At 37.7% G+C, this 19277-nt stretch overlaps 1 protein-coding gene across 3 annotated transcripts in view; it reads right to left on the bottom strand.

Moving 5' to 3' along the window:
• Positions 1 to 19059, bottom strand: part of MAP3K13 (mitogen-activated protein kinase kinase kinase 13) — a 221868-nt gene extending 202809 nt beyond the window's left edge. Inside the window, exons 1-3 of one of the 3 annotated variants that reach the window (XR_001006286.1) lie at positions 18974 to 19059; positions 16270 to 16397; positions 8975 to 10369 (exon numbers count right to left, since the gene is read on the bottom strand). Coding sequence is in view for 1 of the 3 variants with exons in the window: in XM_011981874.1 (XP_011837264.1) it covers positions 16270 to 16307 (38 nt within the window). In the remaining 2 variants the exon portion in view is untranslated. Of the gene's footprint in view, positions 1 to 8974; positions 10370 to 16269; positions 16398 to 18973 lie in introns of those variants that run through there. The other 2 variants (XM_011981874.1, XM_011981873.1) reach the window with 2 other exon arrangements.
• Between the last annotated feature and the right edge of the window lie 218 nt (positions 19060 to 19277).

Raw genomic sequence — 19277 nt, 5'->3', positions numbered from 1 at the left:
AAATCAGTGTGTTTCTATATACTAACAAGGACCCATCTGATAAAGGAAACTAAGAAAACAAGCCCATTTATAATAGCATCAAAAAGAATAAAATAAGTAGGAATAAATGTAAAGAAGGAGGAAAAAGACTTGTACATTGAAAACTATAAAACATTGCTGAAAGAAATTAAAGAAGACACGAATAAATGAAAAGACATCCTATACTCATGGAGTGGAAGACTTAATATTATTTATTTGCTCATTTATTTATTTACTTTTTCAGACAGACTCTTGCTCTGTCACCCAGGTTGGAGTGCAGTGGTGGGATTTCGGCTCACTGCAACCTCTGCCCCCCAGACAGGGTTTCACTATGTTGGCCAGGCTGGTCTCAAACTCTTGACCTCAAGTAATCCACCCACCTCGGCCTCCCAAAGTGCTGGGATTACAGACATAAGCCACCGCGCCCAGTAAGACTTAATATTATTAAAATGTTCATACTACCTAAAATGACCTATAGATTCATGCAATCCCTATCAAAACCCTAACAATGTTTTTACAGAAATAGAAAACAAAAACTTTTAATTCATATGAAATCTCAAAGGACTCTGAATAGCCTTAAAAAATATGAGAAAGAAGAAAAAGCTGAAGGCCTCAAACTTCCTGACTTCAACATACATTACAAAGCTTTAGTAATCAAAAGAGAATAGTAGTGGCATAAACAGACATATTGTCCAATGGAACAGAATAGCCCCAAAACGAACCCTCATGTATATGGTCAAATGATCTTTGACAAGGATGCTGAGGTCACACAATGGGAAAAGGACAGTCTCTTCAACAAATGGCATTGGGAAAACTGGATATCCACATGCAAAAGAATGAAGTTGGACCCTGTCATACAAAGATCCTACAAAATGTTGATTACAAAGATGAACTCAGAATGGATCATAGGCCTAACTGTAAGACCTGAAACTATAAAACTCCTGGAAGAAAACACAGGGGAAAAGCTTAATGACATTGGGTTTGGCAATTATTATTTAGATATTAACATGAAAAGCACAGGCAACAAGTGCAAAAAATAGACAAATGGGACTACAGCGAACTTACAAACTTACATGCAGCAAAGGAAATAATCTAAGAGTGAAAAGGCAACCTTAAAAAGTTTCTCAAGAGAACTTGACAAAAATCCAGAATATATTAATATAATGATGTCTTACAACTCAATAATAATAATTAAAAAAACAAAATAACTCAATTTAAAAATGGGCAAAGAACTTGACAGACATTTCTCCAAAGAAGATATACAAATGACCAACAAGCATATGAAAAGATCCTCAACATCAATAATCATTAGGGAAATGAAAATTAAAACCAGAATAGTATCACCTCATACCTATTAGGATGACCACTATTTAAAAAAGTAAATTAACTAAAAATAAATAAATAAATAAATAAATAAAAACAAAAAAAAAACAATAACAAGTGTTGGTAAGGATGTAGAGTACTTGGAGCCTCTGTACACTGTTGGTGGGAATGTAAAATGGTGCAGCTGCTATGGAAAACAGTATGGAAGTTCCTCAAAAAATTAAAAATAGAATTACCATATGACCTAGCAATCCCACTTCTGGGTATATACCCAAAAGAATTAAAAACAAGATTTCAAAGAGATATTCGCACACTCATGTTGATTGCAGTATTAGTCACAATAGCCAACAACCTAAATGTCCACCAACAGATGAATAAAGAAAATTTGGTATATTCACACAATGGATATTATTCAGCCTTAAAAAAGAAGGTAGGCCAGGCGTGCTGGTTCATGTCTGTAATCCCAGCACTTTGGGAGGCAGAGGCAGGCGGATCACTTGAGGTCAGGAGTTTAAGACCAGCCTGACCAACATGGTGAATCCCTGTCTCTACTAAAAATACAAAAACTTAGCTGGGTGTAGTGGTGGGTGGCTATAATCGCAGCTACTCGGGAGGCTGAGACAGGAAAATAGCTTGAATTCAGGAGGCGGAGGTTGCAGTGAGCTGAGATCGCGCCACTGCACTCTAGACTGGGCAACAAGAGTGAAAATCCGTCTGAAAAAAAAAAAAAAAGGAAATCCTATCATATGCTACAACATAGATGAACTCTGAGGACATTATGTTAAGTGAAACAAACCAGCCACAAAAAGAAAACTATTGCATGATTCCACTTCTATGAAGTATCAAAAATAGTCAAACTCTTAGAAATGGGAAGTAGAATGGTGCTACTAGCAGAATGGGGAAGAGAGAAAAGGTGAGTTATTCAAGGGGTATAGAGTTTCAGTTTTGCAAGATGAAAAAGTTTGAGAGATCTGTTTCGTAACTATATATATATACACACACACATATATATATACAGTTAATATTACTGCACTATATCTTTAAAAATGGTTTTAAAAAGAGAGAGAGAGAAAAAACAGACAGACATACAGAGAGGATGGCAATATGAAGATGGAGTCATTGGCTGAAATGTCGTTACACAGCACACTGCTGTACTTTGTTCTGGCAGCCCTAGGAAACTAACACAGGGGCCCATAGAAGAAAGCTTGCAAGTGAGTGCAGGCTACTTTTGTGACTGCGGCTCCCCGTTATTCTGAAATGTTACAGGATCCCACACTCAGCCTTTAAGAATTCATTACAGTTTTAGCCGCTTTCTTCTTACCTACCTTTACAGTGCCTTCTCTTCCTCCTATGCTCTGCCAAAGGCAACACAGTTTCTGTGTCCTATCTCTTCAAAAGGGCTTGTCTCTCTTTGGAATTTCAGTTCATCTGATTGCCTTGTGACCTCAACTCTCTGATGAGCTCAAGAAACATCATGACTTTGTGGATTATCAAGATTTTTCTCATTGTTAGGATAGGAACAATGTTCTCTTGCAACATTCTACATCCTAAACAGAAGCAAAATTTTCAGCATTTCCTGAAAGATGATTCCAAGGGTTATTAATAGATTTTATGAGCGAAAAAGAATTGTGATTGCACGTTTGGAATGTGTTAAGATACATTATAAATTTTCAAAAAAGACTGCAACGTTTTCCAAACATGTCATTACAGAACCCGTTTGGCTTACAAAATCTCTTGTAGTTGTGTCAGACATTCTGTGTACCATAGTTGAGGAGATAATGAGTTAAACGCCTAGACATATTTTTTTGTCCTCACTATATGGCAAAATTTGTGTCAGCAAACCAGTCGGGGGATATTGTCTTTCTGCCACTTCACCACTTCTAATGAAAATAAGATCTTTCTGCTTCTACATCACTTATGCTGGAAGACACAATGACCTTTGCATTACTTTTGTCTCTTCTCAGGTTTTCTCCTGTTACTCATGAAATGTCAAAACGAGGAGATATTTGACGTCTTAAAAAATGAACATAAAGTTCCATCAAATAAATACAATATGTAAAGCAAATTCAATAAACATTTTAAATTAGTTAGAATAATGTATACTTGCACGTTAAATATAACAACACAAATTTAATCAGCAACATGTTATACATAATGCTTTTGGTAAATACTTTCCCCTTATGTGAGTTGTCCATTTTAATGGTTCTGTGGTGTTCTTAATGTGTCTCCTCATTTCCTTTCCTTGAAATACGTGGAACATAAATGGTTTTTTTAAACATCCATATTTCCATTATTTCCCTAAGTCTATGGTTCATTTAGTTTTCCTCTTCCCTGAAAAAAATGGTGTGGGACAGATGTGACTTCAAATGTAATATTTATCTGCAAGTCAAAGATAGAAAGGAGAAAGTTTTCTAAGAAAGAAGAAAAAAATCAAATAAGAACTAGCACATTTTGCAAACGGAACACCATTTAGCTAAATATTCTCATCTTTTGCCTCAAAAATACCAGCTTTGTTTAGTGAGGTACTGCAGAGTTTACTGAAAGGCCTGTAGTCTGTCCCCACGTTCCTTGCTTTATCTCTGGCCTGCAGACATGGCAACAATTCTCAGACTCAGTTTTAAATGAAAAAAAAAAAAAAAAAAAAAGACGGAATTAGGAAAGTACACACACCATGAACAGAAAGACATGTACTATATAATATCTATTAATTGTATGCACAGAGAGAGAGAGAGAGAGAAGCTCTTATTTTGGGTTACTGTATTGGTGAAAAATTTCTTAAAGTCTAATTCATCCAACTCTCAATCTTCCTACCCTGTTTAGTTGTGACTATATAAGAACCTATTTCTTTTTCTTTTCTTTTTTTTTTTCTTTTTGAGACGGAGTCTCACTGTGTTGCCCAGACAGGAGTACAGTGGCACAGTCTCAGCTCATTGCAACCTCTGCCTCCTGGGTTCAAGAGATTCTCCCACCTCAGCCTCCTGAGTAGCTGGGATTACAGGCATGTGCCAGCACACTCGGCTGATTTTTGTATTATTAGTAGAGACAGGGTTTCACCATGTTGGCTAGGCTGGTCTCGAACTCCTGACCTCAGGTGATCCGCCCACCTTGGCCTCCCAAAATTGCTGGGATTACAGGTGTGAGTCACCACACCCAGCCAAGAACCTATTTCTAAGTTGCCAATTATCTACCTCAAAAGGAAGGAAGCCACAACCACCGTACTGTCATGCTACCTCATGATTAGAGGAGGAGAAACTGGGGTAATTAATGTGCTGGTTGGTATTTTTCACAGCTAACTTTCAAAAATATCCAATTACTTGGTTTAAATCAACTTTGGGAATGTCCTGGACATGATATAAGCAGAGGTGGTAGCTGTGACTGCCATCTCTCAAATGTAGCAGAGCCTTTATAATGGATAGACTGTGTACATTTTATGCCAATAGGAAATTTCCTAATACAGAAAGCAAGTTTTTTTTTTTTTTTTTTTTTTTGAAGAGTAATTGCACAATGTCTTATAGTTAAATGGGTTTTCTGGGTTTCCATGTAAGACTCAAATATCTGTGACCTGTGCCATAGAACAGATTCTTGATTCCAGCTCAATCATTTCTGAGCAAGCTAACTCTTTCGTAAGTCAAATTTATAACATGCCTTTAGCCACTATGCGGGACCTTCTGTACATTACTCACTTTAATACTATTACATTCACTTTGTCTTATTCTCTTTATGTCTCCATCCTACATACTACATGCATTTGAAAATTTTTTTTAGAACAAGGCAGGATATAAATAAATTTAACTAACTCATCTCCTAAAATCATCTTGAAATATTCAGCCCTCATAATTTGGGCTACAGGTCTCATTGTCCCAAATAAGCATCTCTGGGAGTACAGGTTAAATTAACTCAATTAATAAGTAAGTTCTAAGGTCCTACCATGTGTCAGTCACTGTTCTCAGTACTGGGGAAAATACCTATGAAGAGAATGTCAATCAGAGATAAGCACGATGGAGAAAAGTAAAGCAGAGAAGACTAGGGATGCCACGTAGTGAGGTTACAATTTTAAATAAGATGGTGAAAGAGGGCCTCACTGAAGTCACATAACCTCAAGGGCCTAAAGAAGATGACAGATTAAACCAGACAGATATCTAAGGCAATGGTATTCCAGGCACAGGGAATATCAAGTACAAAGGCCCTGAGGCAGAAGAAAGCTTGACATTTCTGAGATCAGCTAAGAGATCTGGGCTGGGCAGTCCAATAGATGGTAGAGAGGTAAGGAGAGAGTAAAGGCATATCAGGTAAGGCCCTAGAGACCATTATTAAGGACTTGGGCTCATATTTGGAGTGAGATGAGAAGCAACTAGAGGGTTTTTGTTTGTGTGTTTGAGACAGGCTCTCGCTCTGTTACCCAGGCTGGAGTGCAGGGGCACAATCATGGCTCACTGCAGCCTGGACCTCCTGGGCTCAAGCAATCCTTCCACCTGAGCCTCCTGAGTAGCTGGGACTACAGGCGTGTGCCACGATGCCCGGCTCATTTTAAAATTATTTTTATTTTGTAGAGACTGGAGTCTCACTGTGTTGCTGGTCTTGAACTCCTGGCCTCAAGCGATCCTCCTGCCTTGGCCTCCGAAAGTGCTGGAATTGCAGGCATGAGCACTGCACTCAGCCAAGTGGAGGGTTTTAAACAGAGGAAGTTCAACAACCCAGAAGAACTTACAGTACTGAAATATCTAAGTGAAGAGTGGTAGCTGTGGGAAGAATCAGTTGACAAATATTTACTGATTCCCTACTATTTGCTAGGCAATTTCCTAAACACTGGGCATACAGTGTAATAAAACATGCACCAGTCACTGCCCTCCTAAAGGTTGCCTTGTAAGATTATTCACAAATGATTATATATGAGAAATAATTACAACTATGCTATGTTTGAGAAAAAAATGGGTGATTTATGAAAGAATGATAGAGAATGGAGGTCTAATCTAGTCTGAGATATGGAGGAAGGCTTCTTGGAAAAAATAATATTAAATATTATTTTAAAAGTGAGACTATATCACTTTAAAAGTGAGACTGGTAGTATGAGTAGAAGTGGGTTATGTGAAGAGGAATAGGAGAGAGGAGGGCATTCCAAGCAGAAAGTATCTGCAAAAGCCCTAAAGAAGGCTGGGCACGGTGGCTTACGCCTGTAATCCCAACACTTTGGGAGGCTGAGGTGGGTGGATCACGAGGTCAGGAGTTCAAGACCAGCCTGGCCAACATGGTGAAACCCTATCTCTACTAAAAATACAAAAATTAGCCAGGCGTGGTGGCGGGCACCTGTAATCCCAGCTACTCGGGAGGCTGTGGCAGATGACTGCTTGAACCGGGAGGCGGAGGTTGCAGTGAGCCAAGATTGCACCACTGCACTCCAGCCTGGGCGACAAAGCAACACTCTGTCTCAACAACAATAACAACAACAAAAACTCTGAAGAAAAAAAAATGGCATTGTCAGAGAATTGGAAGACCATTATGGCTTGAGCTTAGTAGGCAAAGAATGATTGAAGATTTGGGGTTGAATTCTAAGGGCAATAAGATAATAAGAGTTTAGATCAGAGGATCAAAAATATTAGAACTGTATTTTAAAAAATCAGTCTAAAAGCAATGAGATTAGAGGGGGGAGGAGTAAATACAAAAAACCATTCAAGAGATATTGCAAAAATGTAGGCAAAGATGATAAAATAAATAAGGACAGACATGGAAACAAAGATGAATAATTTGAAAGATATTTAGGAAGCAGAAAAGACTGAATTTTGCAATGGATTAGTTTCATGAGGGTTGTGGAAGAAGGTCAGGGATAGCTGAACTTGCCTAACTACTCTCTTGAACTTTCTCATAGGTAGATCCTACTTCCTGCATGGAGAGGTAGTAATACCAATGCCATTTTTTGGCAAAGGTGTGGAGGAAGGAGGCACAACAAAATGTCAATTACAGACGGTAATGAGCCTTTTATGCCACAGCTGCCTATTGTCATAAACATAATAGCCTCGATTTATACAACCTTTGCAATTCATTCAGTCTCCATTCATGTAAGTTGTTTGGCCACGCCTGTTCAGGAAGAATGAGGCAGTTGGATTCTACATTATACATCTTCTGATAAACGTTCATATTGCTAGGACTATATACATTCATATAATTTATAAGCAGAGAAAATTAATACCTTGCACAACCTTCTAACAAGCTTTAAATAATTCCAGGGCACTAAAGGCAGCATTTCAGTACACTAAAGCACTAAAAAATTAGTTCTTCATCAATGAACTGGAATGCGTAACCCTGGGAAGCAGCAGCAATGCCCTATTGTTCATGGACACTATAATAAAGTCACCTCTGCTAACCTAACCAATGCTATCACCAAAGAGGGAGATATCTGTTTTTAGGAGTAACAGTTGAACAAGTTAATGTTAGTGAATTATTTATCTTAAATCATTAAACTAAAGATAAACCTAGTTACTCAAAGAAAGAAAAGAAATGGCACTTTCTTTTCCAGAGACCATCAAATTCCCAGTCATGCTAACTACATTCTTGATAGCCTCTCTCTACTTAGTCCTCGAATAATGCTAAATGGAGGGTTTTGTTTGCCATTAGGCCAGAAAGATACAAGAAAAAAAAATTAAAAAGCAAAATATTTGACACAATCTTTCTGCTAGTAGAGGTTGAAGCAACCTTTTAAATGCTATAACAGTCTGGGTATCAGAATAGATACTAAAATATTAAATATCCATGAGGCATACAGGCTTTATCTGTGCTACGAAATAAAAAATATTTCAATTACACCATAAGTCAAATTGGTATTAATTTCTTTGTCACAAGTAGTAGTAGAAAGTGAAAAAAAATGCTGAGTCTCTTAGGAATCCAAATGTGTAGGAAGGCATTAGTGCCAAAATGGCACTCTGAGAACAGCAACTGATGGCTGGGCACAGTGGCTCATGTCTGTAATCCCAATACTTTGGGAGGCTGAGGTGGGTGGATCACTTGAGCTCAGGAGTTCAAGACCAGCCTGCATAACACGATGAAACCCCATCTCTACAAAAAATAGAAAAATTAGCCGGTTGTGGGGGCCTGTGCCTGCAGTCCCAGCTACCTGGGGAGGCTGAGGTGGGAGAATCACTTGAGCCCGGTAGGTCAAGGCTGAAGTGAGCCACGATCACGCCGCTGCTGTAGCCTGTGCCACTGCACTTCAGCCTGGATGATAAAGTGAGACCCTGTCTCAAAAAGAAAAAGAGGCTGGGCGCGCTGGCTCACGCCTATAATCCTAGCGCTTTGGGAGGCAAAGGTGGGTAGATCACCTGAGGTCAGGAATTTGAGACCAGCCTGGCCAACATGGCAAAACCCCGTCTCTACTTAAAATACAAATATTAGCCGGGCGCAGTGACGAGTGCCTGTAATCCTAGCTCCTCAGGAGGCTGAGGCAGGAGAATCACTTAAACCCAGGGGGCAGAGGTTGCAGTGAGCCAAGATCGTGCCACTATACTCCAGCCTAGGTGACAGAGTCAGACTCCGTCTCAAAAAAAAGAAGAAAAAAGAAAGAAAGAACAGCAGCTGCAACTCACAGGGGGAAAAAAGTACATTTTATTTAATGACCAAGTATACACACCTTGACACACACACATTTGTACATATAACTAAAACAATTTTTTACTCTTACCACATGGAACGCATTGTGAAATATTCTATGTTCTTTCATTTAAAGAAAAATAAGGGTCACATTTTAGTAAAAAAGTTTCACAAATCACTAATATGTTACAACATATAACTCTGATAACTGCTCTAGAGCATTAACAATGCTAAGCTATACTTTTAGGGGAATATATATTCGTGCTCCTTCTTAGAATCAGCCCATGATAGTATTTTAGGGACTCAACTCAGAGAAAAAAATTTAATATAGCCTTGTTACCATGTATCCAATCTGAATATGGTACATGCTTTCAGTGAGTTTAAATCACCTACCTTCCTAGACCCAAGATCTGAGGGAATGACTTCCAACTATGTAACAGGACCCTTTGTCTGTATTATACATTTTATATATGTCTTTTCATGTACATTATTTCATTTGATCCTCACAACAACCCTGTGAGGTAGGCCGGGGGGAAAATGTCAGATTCACTTCATAGGTGATGAAGTTACGGTTCAGAGAGGTTAAGTGACTTTATCAGTTACCATATACCTAGTACGAGGTAGACAGAATAAGAACCACTAACTTTTGTGGTTGGGGACCCTTTTCTCTAAACCACATAGCTTCTGAGAGTATAACGTAACCCAAAATATTTTTGCCACTTCGTCCTAATTTCCTTATTGTTAATTCAACTTTTTTTGTTGTTTTTAGACAGAGTCTTGCTCTGTTACCCAGGCTGGAGTGCAGAGGCACGATCTCAGCTCACTGCACACCCCGCCTCCTGGGTTCAAGTGATTCTCCTGCCTCAGTCTCCCAAGTAGCTGGGATTACAGGCACCCTCCACTACGCCCGGCTAATTTTTGTATTTTTAGTAGAGATGGGGTTTCGCCATGTTTGGCCAGGCTGGTCTCAAATGCCTGACCTCAGGGGATCCGGCTGCCTCAGCCTCCCAAAGTGCTAGGATTACAGGCAGGAGCCACCGTGCCCGGCCTGTTAACTCAACTTTTTATAGGATACCATAAAAGTCCTAATTCTAAATTCATCATGTTAAATTTATGCTTCTCTATCAATGAAAACTTATGGCCACAGAACACATTTTTTGGAAAGCACTGTCTCCTTGGCTCTAGTCTAAAGGAACATAAGCAATATGAAGCACCCTAGAAGCCAAGGAAATTGAAGAGAAGTCAGAGGAAGGGATATAAAATGGAATGTATGAATGGATTTTAGTCCCTTTAAGCTTGTACTTTTGTGAGAGGGTTCAATGGAGAGCTTTAATGCAGATGAGACTTGAAGCTTTTGAAGAAGATCTAAGTCTTGATGAGGTTATTCAAACTCAAATCTTGAATGCATAATGATGATAGGCCATGGTCTTCAAAAACGTGGTACTTGATGCTTGAAAACAAAACAAAACACAAAAAAAATTCTACTACAAGTCTAACAATTTTTTTAAGGGAAATTAAAAACTTCTTTTTGGTCAGTAATTAATCAGATTACTAGATACCATGCTAAAAGAAAAGGAGAAAATCAAAAAAAAAAGAAAAGGAAAAAAAATTTTTTTAAAAGGTACAGTAGACAGAACGGCTAAATATGTTCATTGGCTTATCTCTTTGATTAATACCCGTCACTGAAAATTGCAACAGAATTTAAAGTTCTTACAGAATCTCCCTGGGGCCGTAGTCAGATACACTGATTTAATGATAATTTATTGTATCTCTTTGATCTCTATCCATGGTATCGAATTGTCTTAAAGAGCTTTTGATCTCTGAAAGCATAGCCAAAATGCTTGTTGGAAGAGACAGCATAAAATGATGTTGACTTTGTGGGGTAGGGAAAGAAACTGATGTGGAAATATTATGGTTCAAAAATATTGAAATATTTAAACAGGGAGAAAAAGAAACAATGCCTTCAAATGGAAAAATTCAGACCCCTTTGCAAGGTTCAAATGAAAAACATATAGTAAAAATATTGTAAACATGTGCCTGATGCAACAAAAGACAGGTTATAGCCCTCTGAAATTTTAGCTCAGTAAATAATTACCAGAGGCCTCTCTCCCTCAGGGGATACTAGCCTCTGTTCCATACCTCTCCCTTTTTTAGAAGAGGTTTTTAATCTCACTGACTTAATTTTGTGCTCATTCTGTTTATCTTATATGCTTGTATAAACCTGCCTAAAAACGAATAATAATAGCAGCTAATATTTACTGAGTCTATACTTTGTGCCAGGCACTGCTCTAAACACTTCATGTAGATTAATTCCTTTAATCCTCACAACAACCCATGAATTAGATACTACTATTGTCCCCAATTTACAGATAAAGAAACTGAAGTACAGAAAAATTAAGAAATTCAGGTAATTACCCAGCTGATAAATAGTAGAGACGGGATTCAAACTTGGGCTCTCTGGCTCCAGAACAGAAAGCAACACCCACCACTCTACAAAACTGGTTTCAATACAACAAAATTTACCAGGACCGGGGCTTTATTTTAATCAGTATTGTGCCATGTCACAATCTTTCACTTCATGTTATGATTAGAAAGCACAGTGAATAATGTAAATTCCCCAACAGTAGTAATATAGAATCCATTTCAGCAGTCACTACTCAGAAGTGACACCCTGTGGGAATGTCAAAGCAGTTTAAAAATGAAGCATGCACTAAAATATTATAGTGATAAAGGAGTCTGACAACTTTATTCCTTGTTTTGCTTAGGTATATTTTCTATAACCTAATTTTTGTAAAGTGGATATGAATTACTTGTATAATTTTTAAAAACTTTTTTCAAGCATGACATCACCATTATTAGCATTATATATATTAAACTTACACTAAAACTATTAGATAAGTTTATTCTTGCTCTACTTGAATAGCCAAAAATTTTTTTTAACCAAGATAAAGTCAGCTTTATGGTAATAATGAAATAATAACAATAGCTATTTTTACTTAGGCAAGACTTTATATACATTAACCTTCAGTAAATTCCTTTTTACAGCTGAGGAAATGGAGGCTTGAAATGAATAATAAAACTTAATTAATAGACTGGAGCCCAGATTCAAATCTGTCTATATTACTCTAGAGTTTGTGCTCTTTCCACTATACAATGCAGCCTCTCCAAATGCCAAAATATCTATCCAACTGTCTTTTGTTATTAAACACACTGAAGAGATCTTTCTAAAATTCAGGTATTCTTCCCTTCTTCAATAGAAAATACTAAACATAAATTACTTCTTTTCAGTCAGGGTTATCACTTTGAATATCCATTAATATAGAGCTGTTTTCATCTTATCAAAAGGACTCAGGTTGCTACAATTTTAAATTAGCTGGTCTGCTTTATGAGTTTTTTCTTTTTTTCTTTGCCTCTAATAGAAGCACCTGGACTATTCATGATTTGTTACTTCTAATATCTCATGGAATTAGATGCCAGCTAATTCAGCCTATCAGAATTGTGTCTAAAATAAAAGTAAACTGAGTAAGGATCTGAGAAAAGCATGTTGATTTTATGTCTTATAATTTGAAGTTCAAATAATTTTAAAATTTATGTCCTGGTTATGGGTGAGGTGAGGTTGATGGATAAGTGACCAGTGGATATGTTAGCTATCAGTACTTAAATATAGGAATAAGAGGTTAAACCCATCTACAATAAATCACTTTATTACACTACAAAAAAGTTTTTAGGATTTGAAAGAGGCCTCCGGAATAATCTAGTACATTCTTCCATAAAATGAAAAATCCCCTCTACAGTGTTTCTGATGTTCAAAATCTGCTTAAGCAACCCAAATTACCAGGAGTTCACTGCCTCTCAACACAGTCTGCTTCACTGCTAATTATTAATAGTTCTATACTTTCTCTTATTTTGAATGAAATTTGGCCTCAAATAACAAAGAACAAGTATACTTCCTATGGAGTTTCTCCAACCCTTCCAAAGTCTTCCAAATAGTTCCAGTCCCCTCAATCTAGATCATTACAATTGCCCTTTTATAGGATCAAAACATTGATTAAAAACAGTTCTTCTGTTCTGCAAGGTAATCAAATCAGTTTTTGTGCATTAATGTTTTATAGGTTAATGGGATCTGTTTAATCTTGGTCATAAACAATTGGAATGCTAGGAAAGACTTATGTTCTAGTTCAATTCAAATTGAACATCAATAAATTTTTGAGTTCTCTATTCTTTCTCCCCTCCCCAAAACAACACAAAACAGAATCTCAAAAGATATGGTTAACATAATAGTTTATGTTGCTAGATTTTAATTTTCTCACTTAAGCTTAGGTCTGCCTTCTTGTCATTTCAACTCTGTGAATAATCTTAAAACTTCCAAAATTATTTAAGCTACTCGCAAAATCATGAGTTAGCCTATGACAGGCCCAGCTCTAAGGACTTAATGCGCTTTTTTTTTTTCCTTATTGATTAACTGAATAACCTCCTATCTGGTTTTCCGGAATATATATATATATATATGTATATTCTCTCTTTATCTCTCTCTCTCTATGTGTATATACACATACACACACATATTTCTGGAATATATATATTCTGTCTATATAAATATATATGTTTCCGGAACATATATGTACACAACATACATAGATGTAGATATTATATACTATATCTCTATGTACACACATATATACACACACATATAGAAGCATCTTTCCTCAATTTTGTGTTCTCTACATGTAACTTTTACATTCAGGTTCATCTCCTTTCTCTCCATGTCACCTTTACCATATTCTATCCTCTTGATTTAGGAAAACAATCTGTCCTTGGATTCAATTCATTGCTATCCATTCACTTAGCAAGAATAAAGAGTCTTACTCTAGGCATCGCACTCACTAATTTCCCCTTCATGATGATAGTGATTAATCCCAAGGACATTAGGAAACAAAGCATCATTTAACAGAGATGAGTATATGCAAAATACCCTGCCAAGTTTGCCCAGGCTGGAGTGCAATGGTGTGATCTTGGCTCACCGCAACCTCTGCCTCCTGGGTTCAAGTGATTCTCCTACCTCAGCCTCCTGAGTAGCTGGGATTACAGGCATGTGCCACCACGCCCAGCTAATTTTTTGTAATTTTAGTTGAGATGGGGTTTCTCCATGGTTGTCAAGCTGGTCTCGAACTCCCGAACTCAGGTGATTCACCCACCTCGGCCTCCCAAAGTGCTGGGATTACAGGCGTGAGCCTATAACTTCTTCTATTCTACTAATCATGATTCAACCACTAGTTAGCAGCCTTCATTATGATTTCTAACAGACACACAATAAGTGGTATCATATAGGTATGTATCTTACAAAGCCTATTCTCAAGCAAGTTTCTAATAAAATCCCTATTAAAAAATAAAGATTATTATATATTTAAATTTTTCATATAATTCATTTTACTTATCTATTACTACTATTCCAAACGTCCTACAATAAAAGTATGGGAAGACAAAAATGATTATCGAAGTAAAAGTCACCAGAATTTTCTGCTGCATTCCCAAGGCAGATAATCAGCTAATTAAAAGTAATACAAAATGAGATTACCAATTATATAAATTATTTTTCTGGTTTACTGATTTTACTAACAGAACAAGCCATTCTTCGCAATGCTTTAAGCCAGTTCTAAACATCAAGAACAAAGTAAAATAATAATGAGTTGTTTAAAAAGTCCCTAAATAGCAATTCAAATAAAACAAAGTTCATCCTATTCAGTAATACTGTGAAGTTCAGAATTATGCCACAGCAATACGAACCTAGCTTGCAAACAATGGTAACACCCACCATATCACCTGGTCAGGTCAGCAACACGCAGTATACTGTAAATGAATACTGAATTTGGCAAGACTAAGCATTTAGTATTCTTAAGATCTTATTAATAGTAACAATCTAATGTCAAGGTTTAAAATCTATTACAATGGATTGGAATAGATTGCAGCTCTGAAAAAATCTCAACTCATTTATGTAACCCTACTTCTTCTAAATAGTCCAAGTATTATAAGAACAGAAAGTCATAAGGGAATAGTAAAAGACTCTCATAATTGTTAAATTATTGTAAAGACTTGCTGTTTGCTTCTTAGTATTATGAAAATACAAACATGCTCATAGTAAAAAAAAATCAACCCACCAGAAATAGTATACGGAAAAATTGTGAGATGTGAGTCTCTTCTTCCTAGTCTAGGCCTCTAGTCTCATTTCCCAGGGTTATCTGTCAATAATTCCTTACGCTGGTCTGAAGAAATTTTGTATGTATGTATATAAATGTATGCTTTATATAAACACAAATGAAAACATACTGTATGTATAGTTCTTTTTATTGTTTTATCAGTTAACAATGTGTATTAGAGATTTTTCCATATCTGCATCTCTGCAACTACTTTATCCTAAGAGCTGCAAAGTATTACTTTGTATAAAGACAGTCATTTAACTAGACCTCTGTTGAAACACAGGCTATTTCTAGCAGGTTTTTTTAATTTCAAACAATATGGTGACAAAAATCTTTGTACGCAAATTTCTGTGTGTAAGGCCAAATAAATCTGAAAGATGAATTCCTAGAAGTACTGTCTGCTATAGAATTAAGCAAATTCTAAATAAGAAGCCAGGGTATCTACAAAGGAGACCAGGAAAAAACTACAAGTTTAATGCTTAGTGATTAAAGGGTGACAAATATTATCATAAAGTTAGAAGTTAAGGTTCTGAAAATGAACAAACCGATCAATTAAAAAAGGTAAAATGGGAGAAAATAAATTTTACCCCCTTGAGACAGAAAGATAAAAGGCCTGGAGAATCAACCACCTAACACATTTTTTAAAAGAAGAAGAAAGAAAAAAATAAAATAGCATGAATAAGGCAGGAAAAAGAAAAAAAGACATTTTTGGGCCTCTTTTCTTGCTTAAATCTGAGGCACAAGATAAAACTGATCAGTAGATTTGATACATATACTATTATATAGCCAAACTTGGATGCAAGATAATTTAAATGACTATTTGAGGCCTCATTTCTACAGGGTATCCACAGATTAAATTATTTCTACCAGGATGTAAAGTGTTGAAAGGAGGTTCCCCCCTAAAAAAAGAAAGCAGAGCAGTAACTTTCCAGGAACAATATAAATATAGCTTGCCAATCTTCAATTTCTGATCAACTTTACAGAAAAATAAGAACAATTGCTTCATATGTACAAAACAAACCTTTCTTTGGAAGGTCCTGATTAAAACATAAAGAGATTAAGAACTGTACTTTTCAATTACAATCCTATAATTTCCTAGGCAAATTTAAGATTGTTCTACCATCTCAACAAACATAAAACACAGTCAATTACTTACCTCTCCCAAAGTGCTAGGATTTGAATGCCACAATACATATTGACTCATGTTTTTGTCCATTAATGGTCCGTGGGTTTCTTTAAATGAAGTCCATTTTTAGAGTCCATAGATATCAGTGTTCTGCAAAACTAAAAACCTCAAGAATGTCAATGTACAGACCTAAGTTACCACTGAGATACCAACTCATTATGAATAAAAGTTATACTACACAGACATTTAGATGTCCACAATTTAGTGGACATCACACTGAACAACAGATTGACACTGAATAGGAGACTGAGGTAGCAAAATTAGACTGGATTTTTAAGTAAGACAATAATATTAACATAAATCTACAGGATCTCAAAACATGACTTTGTACCATAATTTTATGTATTCTAAAGGTGGTACCACAGTAACAGTATACACAAATGGGCATGATTCTGGGCACTTTCCAGAAACTGGGAAAACAAGGTTTAAGGGTATGTAAACTTAAAATTTAAACAGTGCAATAGTATATTTACATGTCAACTTTTTGGAGTTTTCAACCTATTTTGAGAACATCTTAGATTTTTATATCTAAAAAATGCTTAAGAAGTTTCATCTCTGTAAAACACACACACACACACACACACACACACAGACACTCTCCCATGTGGCATAAATTCAGGGTTTCCTACTCCTACTATACCCAATCTAATGATAAGATTCTGAAACCAGAGCTGCTATCTCATTATGTGGTCCATACACACATTCACCTCACTGGACTAGGTAGTGATTCATGCCAAGATTTCATTACACAGCCTGACGACAGTCTCATCTGCTCTTTTTTTCCATTTGACAACCAAAACCAATAAGGTTACAGTAGTTGTTTTTTAGGTCCCTTCCCACTTTTTATCACATTTTTAAAATTAATTTTTATTTTTTAAGTTTTATTTATTTATATTTTATATTTTTTTAATTTATTTATATTTCCTGAGGAGTTAACTCTGTCGCCCAGGCTGGAGTGCAGTGGCCCAACCTCTGCTCCTGCAACCTCCGCCTCCCAGCTTCAAGTGATTCTCGTGCCTCAGCCTCCCAAGTAGCTGGAATTACAGGATCGCACCCTGCCTGGCTAATTTTTTCCATATTTTTAGTAGAGACGGGGTTTCACCATGTTGGCCAGGCTGGTCTTGAACTCCTGACCTCAAGTGATCTGCCCACCTTGGCCTCCCAAAGCGCTGGGATTACAGGCGTGAGCCACCATGCTCGGCCCCACTCTTGATCACATTTAAGACATCTAAACAAGTACTTCCAACAAAGGAAACAGTTTAATCTTCTTTTGGGGACCCTCTATTAATATAACTGTTTGGAAGGAGTTAACCTTACTTATAAACACCAGGTGTAATCTCTGACTGGATTTTTATAAATTACTATTTTCATTTTCATAATAAAAAATATAAGGTATATTCTCAATTATAATATAATTATAGTGAGTTATAATTCTCACATCTCAAATGTAAGTAGTACACTTACGTATAAGATAATGAAGAAACCATTAAGAAAAAGGAAAGTGGCCGCACACACTGTGGCTCAAGCCCATAATCCCAGCACTTTGGGAGGCCAAGGTGGGCGGATCACGAGGTCAGGAGATCGAGACCATCCTGGCCAACATGGTGAAACCTCGTGTCTACTAAAAATACAAAAATTAGCTGGGGGTGGTGGCGTGTGCCTGTAATCCCAGCTACTCGGGAAGCTGAGGGAGGAGAATCACTTGAACCAGGGGGTCGGAGGTCACGCAGTGAGCCGAGATCGCCACTGCACTCCAGCCTGGCGACAGAGCGAGGCTCCGTCTCAAAAAAAAAAAAAAAAAAAAAAAGGAAAGTAAGTTTACTTTGCTTAAAAGAAAACATTAAGAGCAGTCAGTGCTATAACAGCAGTTTGTTTACAACGGTCCAACTCCTCCCTGGTATCATTTCTCTACAAGTTCTTCCCAGAAAAGTAAAGGAACCTGAAAGAAGCCAAAGTAAGTGACTCATCCTCTCCACCCGGATAAGAATACTGAGACACATTTCTAAATTTCAATAACCATAAAAGACAAAACTAACAAAAACCAACAATGTCCTGGGTATCTGCTGCACCAGCATCCTCATAAACCACTGGTTAGCAAACTAAACTGGAGTGATTTCTATATTCAGAGGTTAGAATACTGAAATTTGGAGAGAGGTTCTGCCGGGGAGGCAGAATCAGGTTGGTTGGTTAATTAATTAATTCATTCATTCATTCATCCATTCCTTCGACAGCATCTAAAGAATGCTTACTTGCGGCAAGGCATTGTGCTACGAGTTAAGAGACAAAAAGTTGAGGTCCCTGTCCCCTATTAAATGCAGAACAGGTCGGGGTAGGTGAACCCTAGGTCAGCTAGCTCATCTCAGTGTCCCAGGCTCCGTCTCTCCAACATACGCGCCAATGATCGGAAACCCATGGCCCCCAGCCATGTCTGATTCTAAGACTCAACCTGTCTGTATTTCCTCGACGACTTCGGGCCCCCAAGACCAAGTTCCCAAGAGTTCTCCATATCCTCAACCCCTCAGGGAGCCTCATGCCAAGGAGCCTTTTCTCCAGCCACGACCTAATGCTGTCCATTACCTAACCTGTGTCCGCCCGCGCTTAGGGCCCCGAGCAACCTAGGCCATCAACCCAAGCTGCCACCCTCGCCCCAGTTCAGATCCCGCCAGCAAGTTACCTGTCGGGGATCCGAGGCTCCCAGCGGAACCCAGACGCTCCGCCCCGCCCATGGCGTCACCCTCCACAACCAGGTACCGCCTCCCCTGCGTAACTTCCCGTGCGCCACATCCGGCTGGAATTCCACCGGACCCGCAGTCCCGCTGAGCGCCAGACTCGGCTAGTGACGTCACTTCCGACCTGTTCTTTGAGTTCACCTGGCGTCCTGGCGCGCTCCACATCTTGCTTGTCGGATTTTATTCCGCCGGTTTGCTTCTCGGCCTATGTATCTAGCCTGGAAAAGTGCATGTTATCTTTTTGCAAAC

This window comes from Mandrillus leucophaeus, unplaced genomic scaffold (genome assembly GCF_000951045.1).
Source record: "Mandrillus leucophaeus isolate KB7577 unplaced genomic scaffold, Mleu.le_1.0 Scaffold231, whole genome shotgun sequence".
Classification (NCBI taxonomy): domain Eukaryota; kingdom Metazoa; phylum Chordata; class Mammalia; order Primates; family Cercopithecidae; genus Mandrillus; species Mandrillus leucophaeus.
Note: the sequence above shows the minus strand (reverse complement) of the source record. Positions and strands in the feature narration are given on the sequence as shown.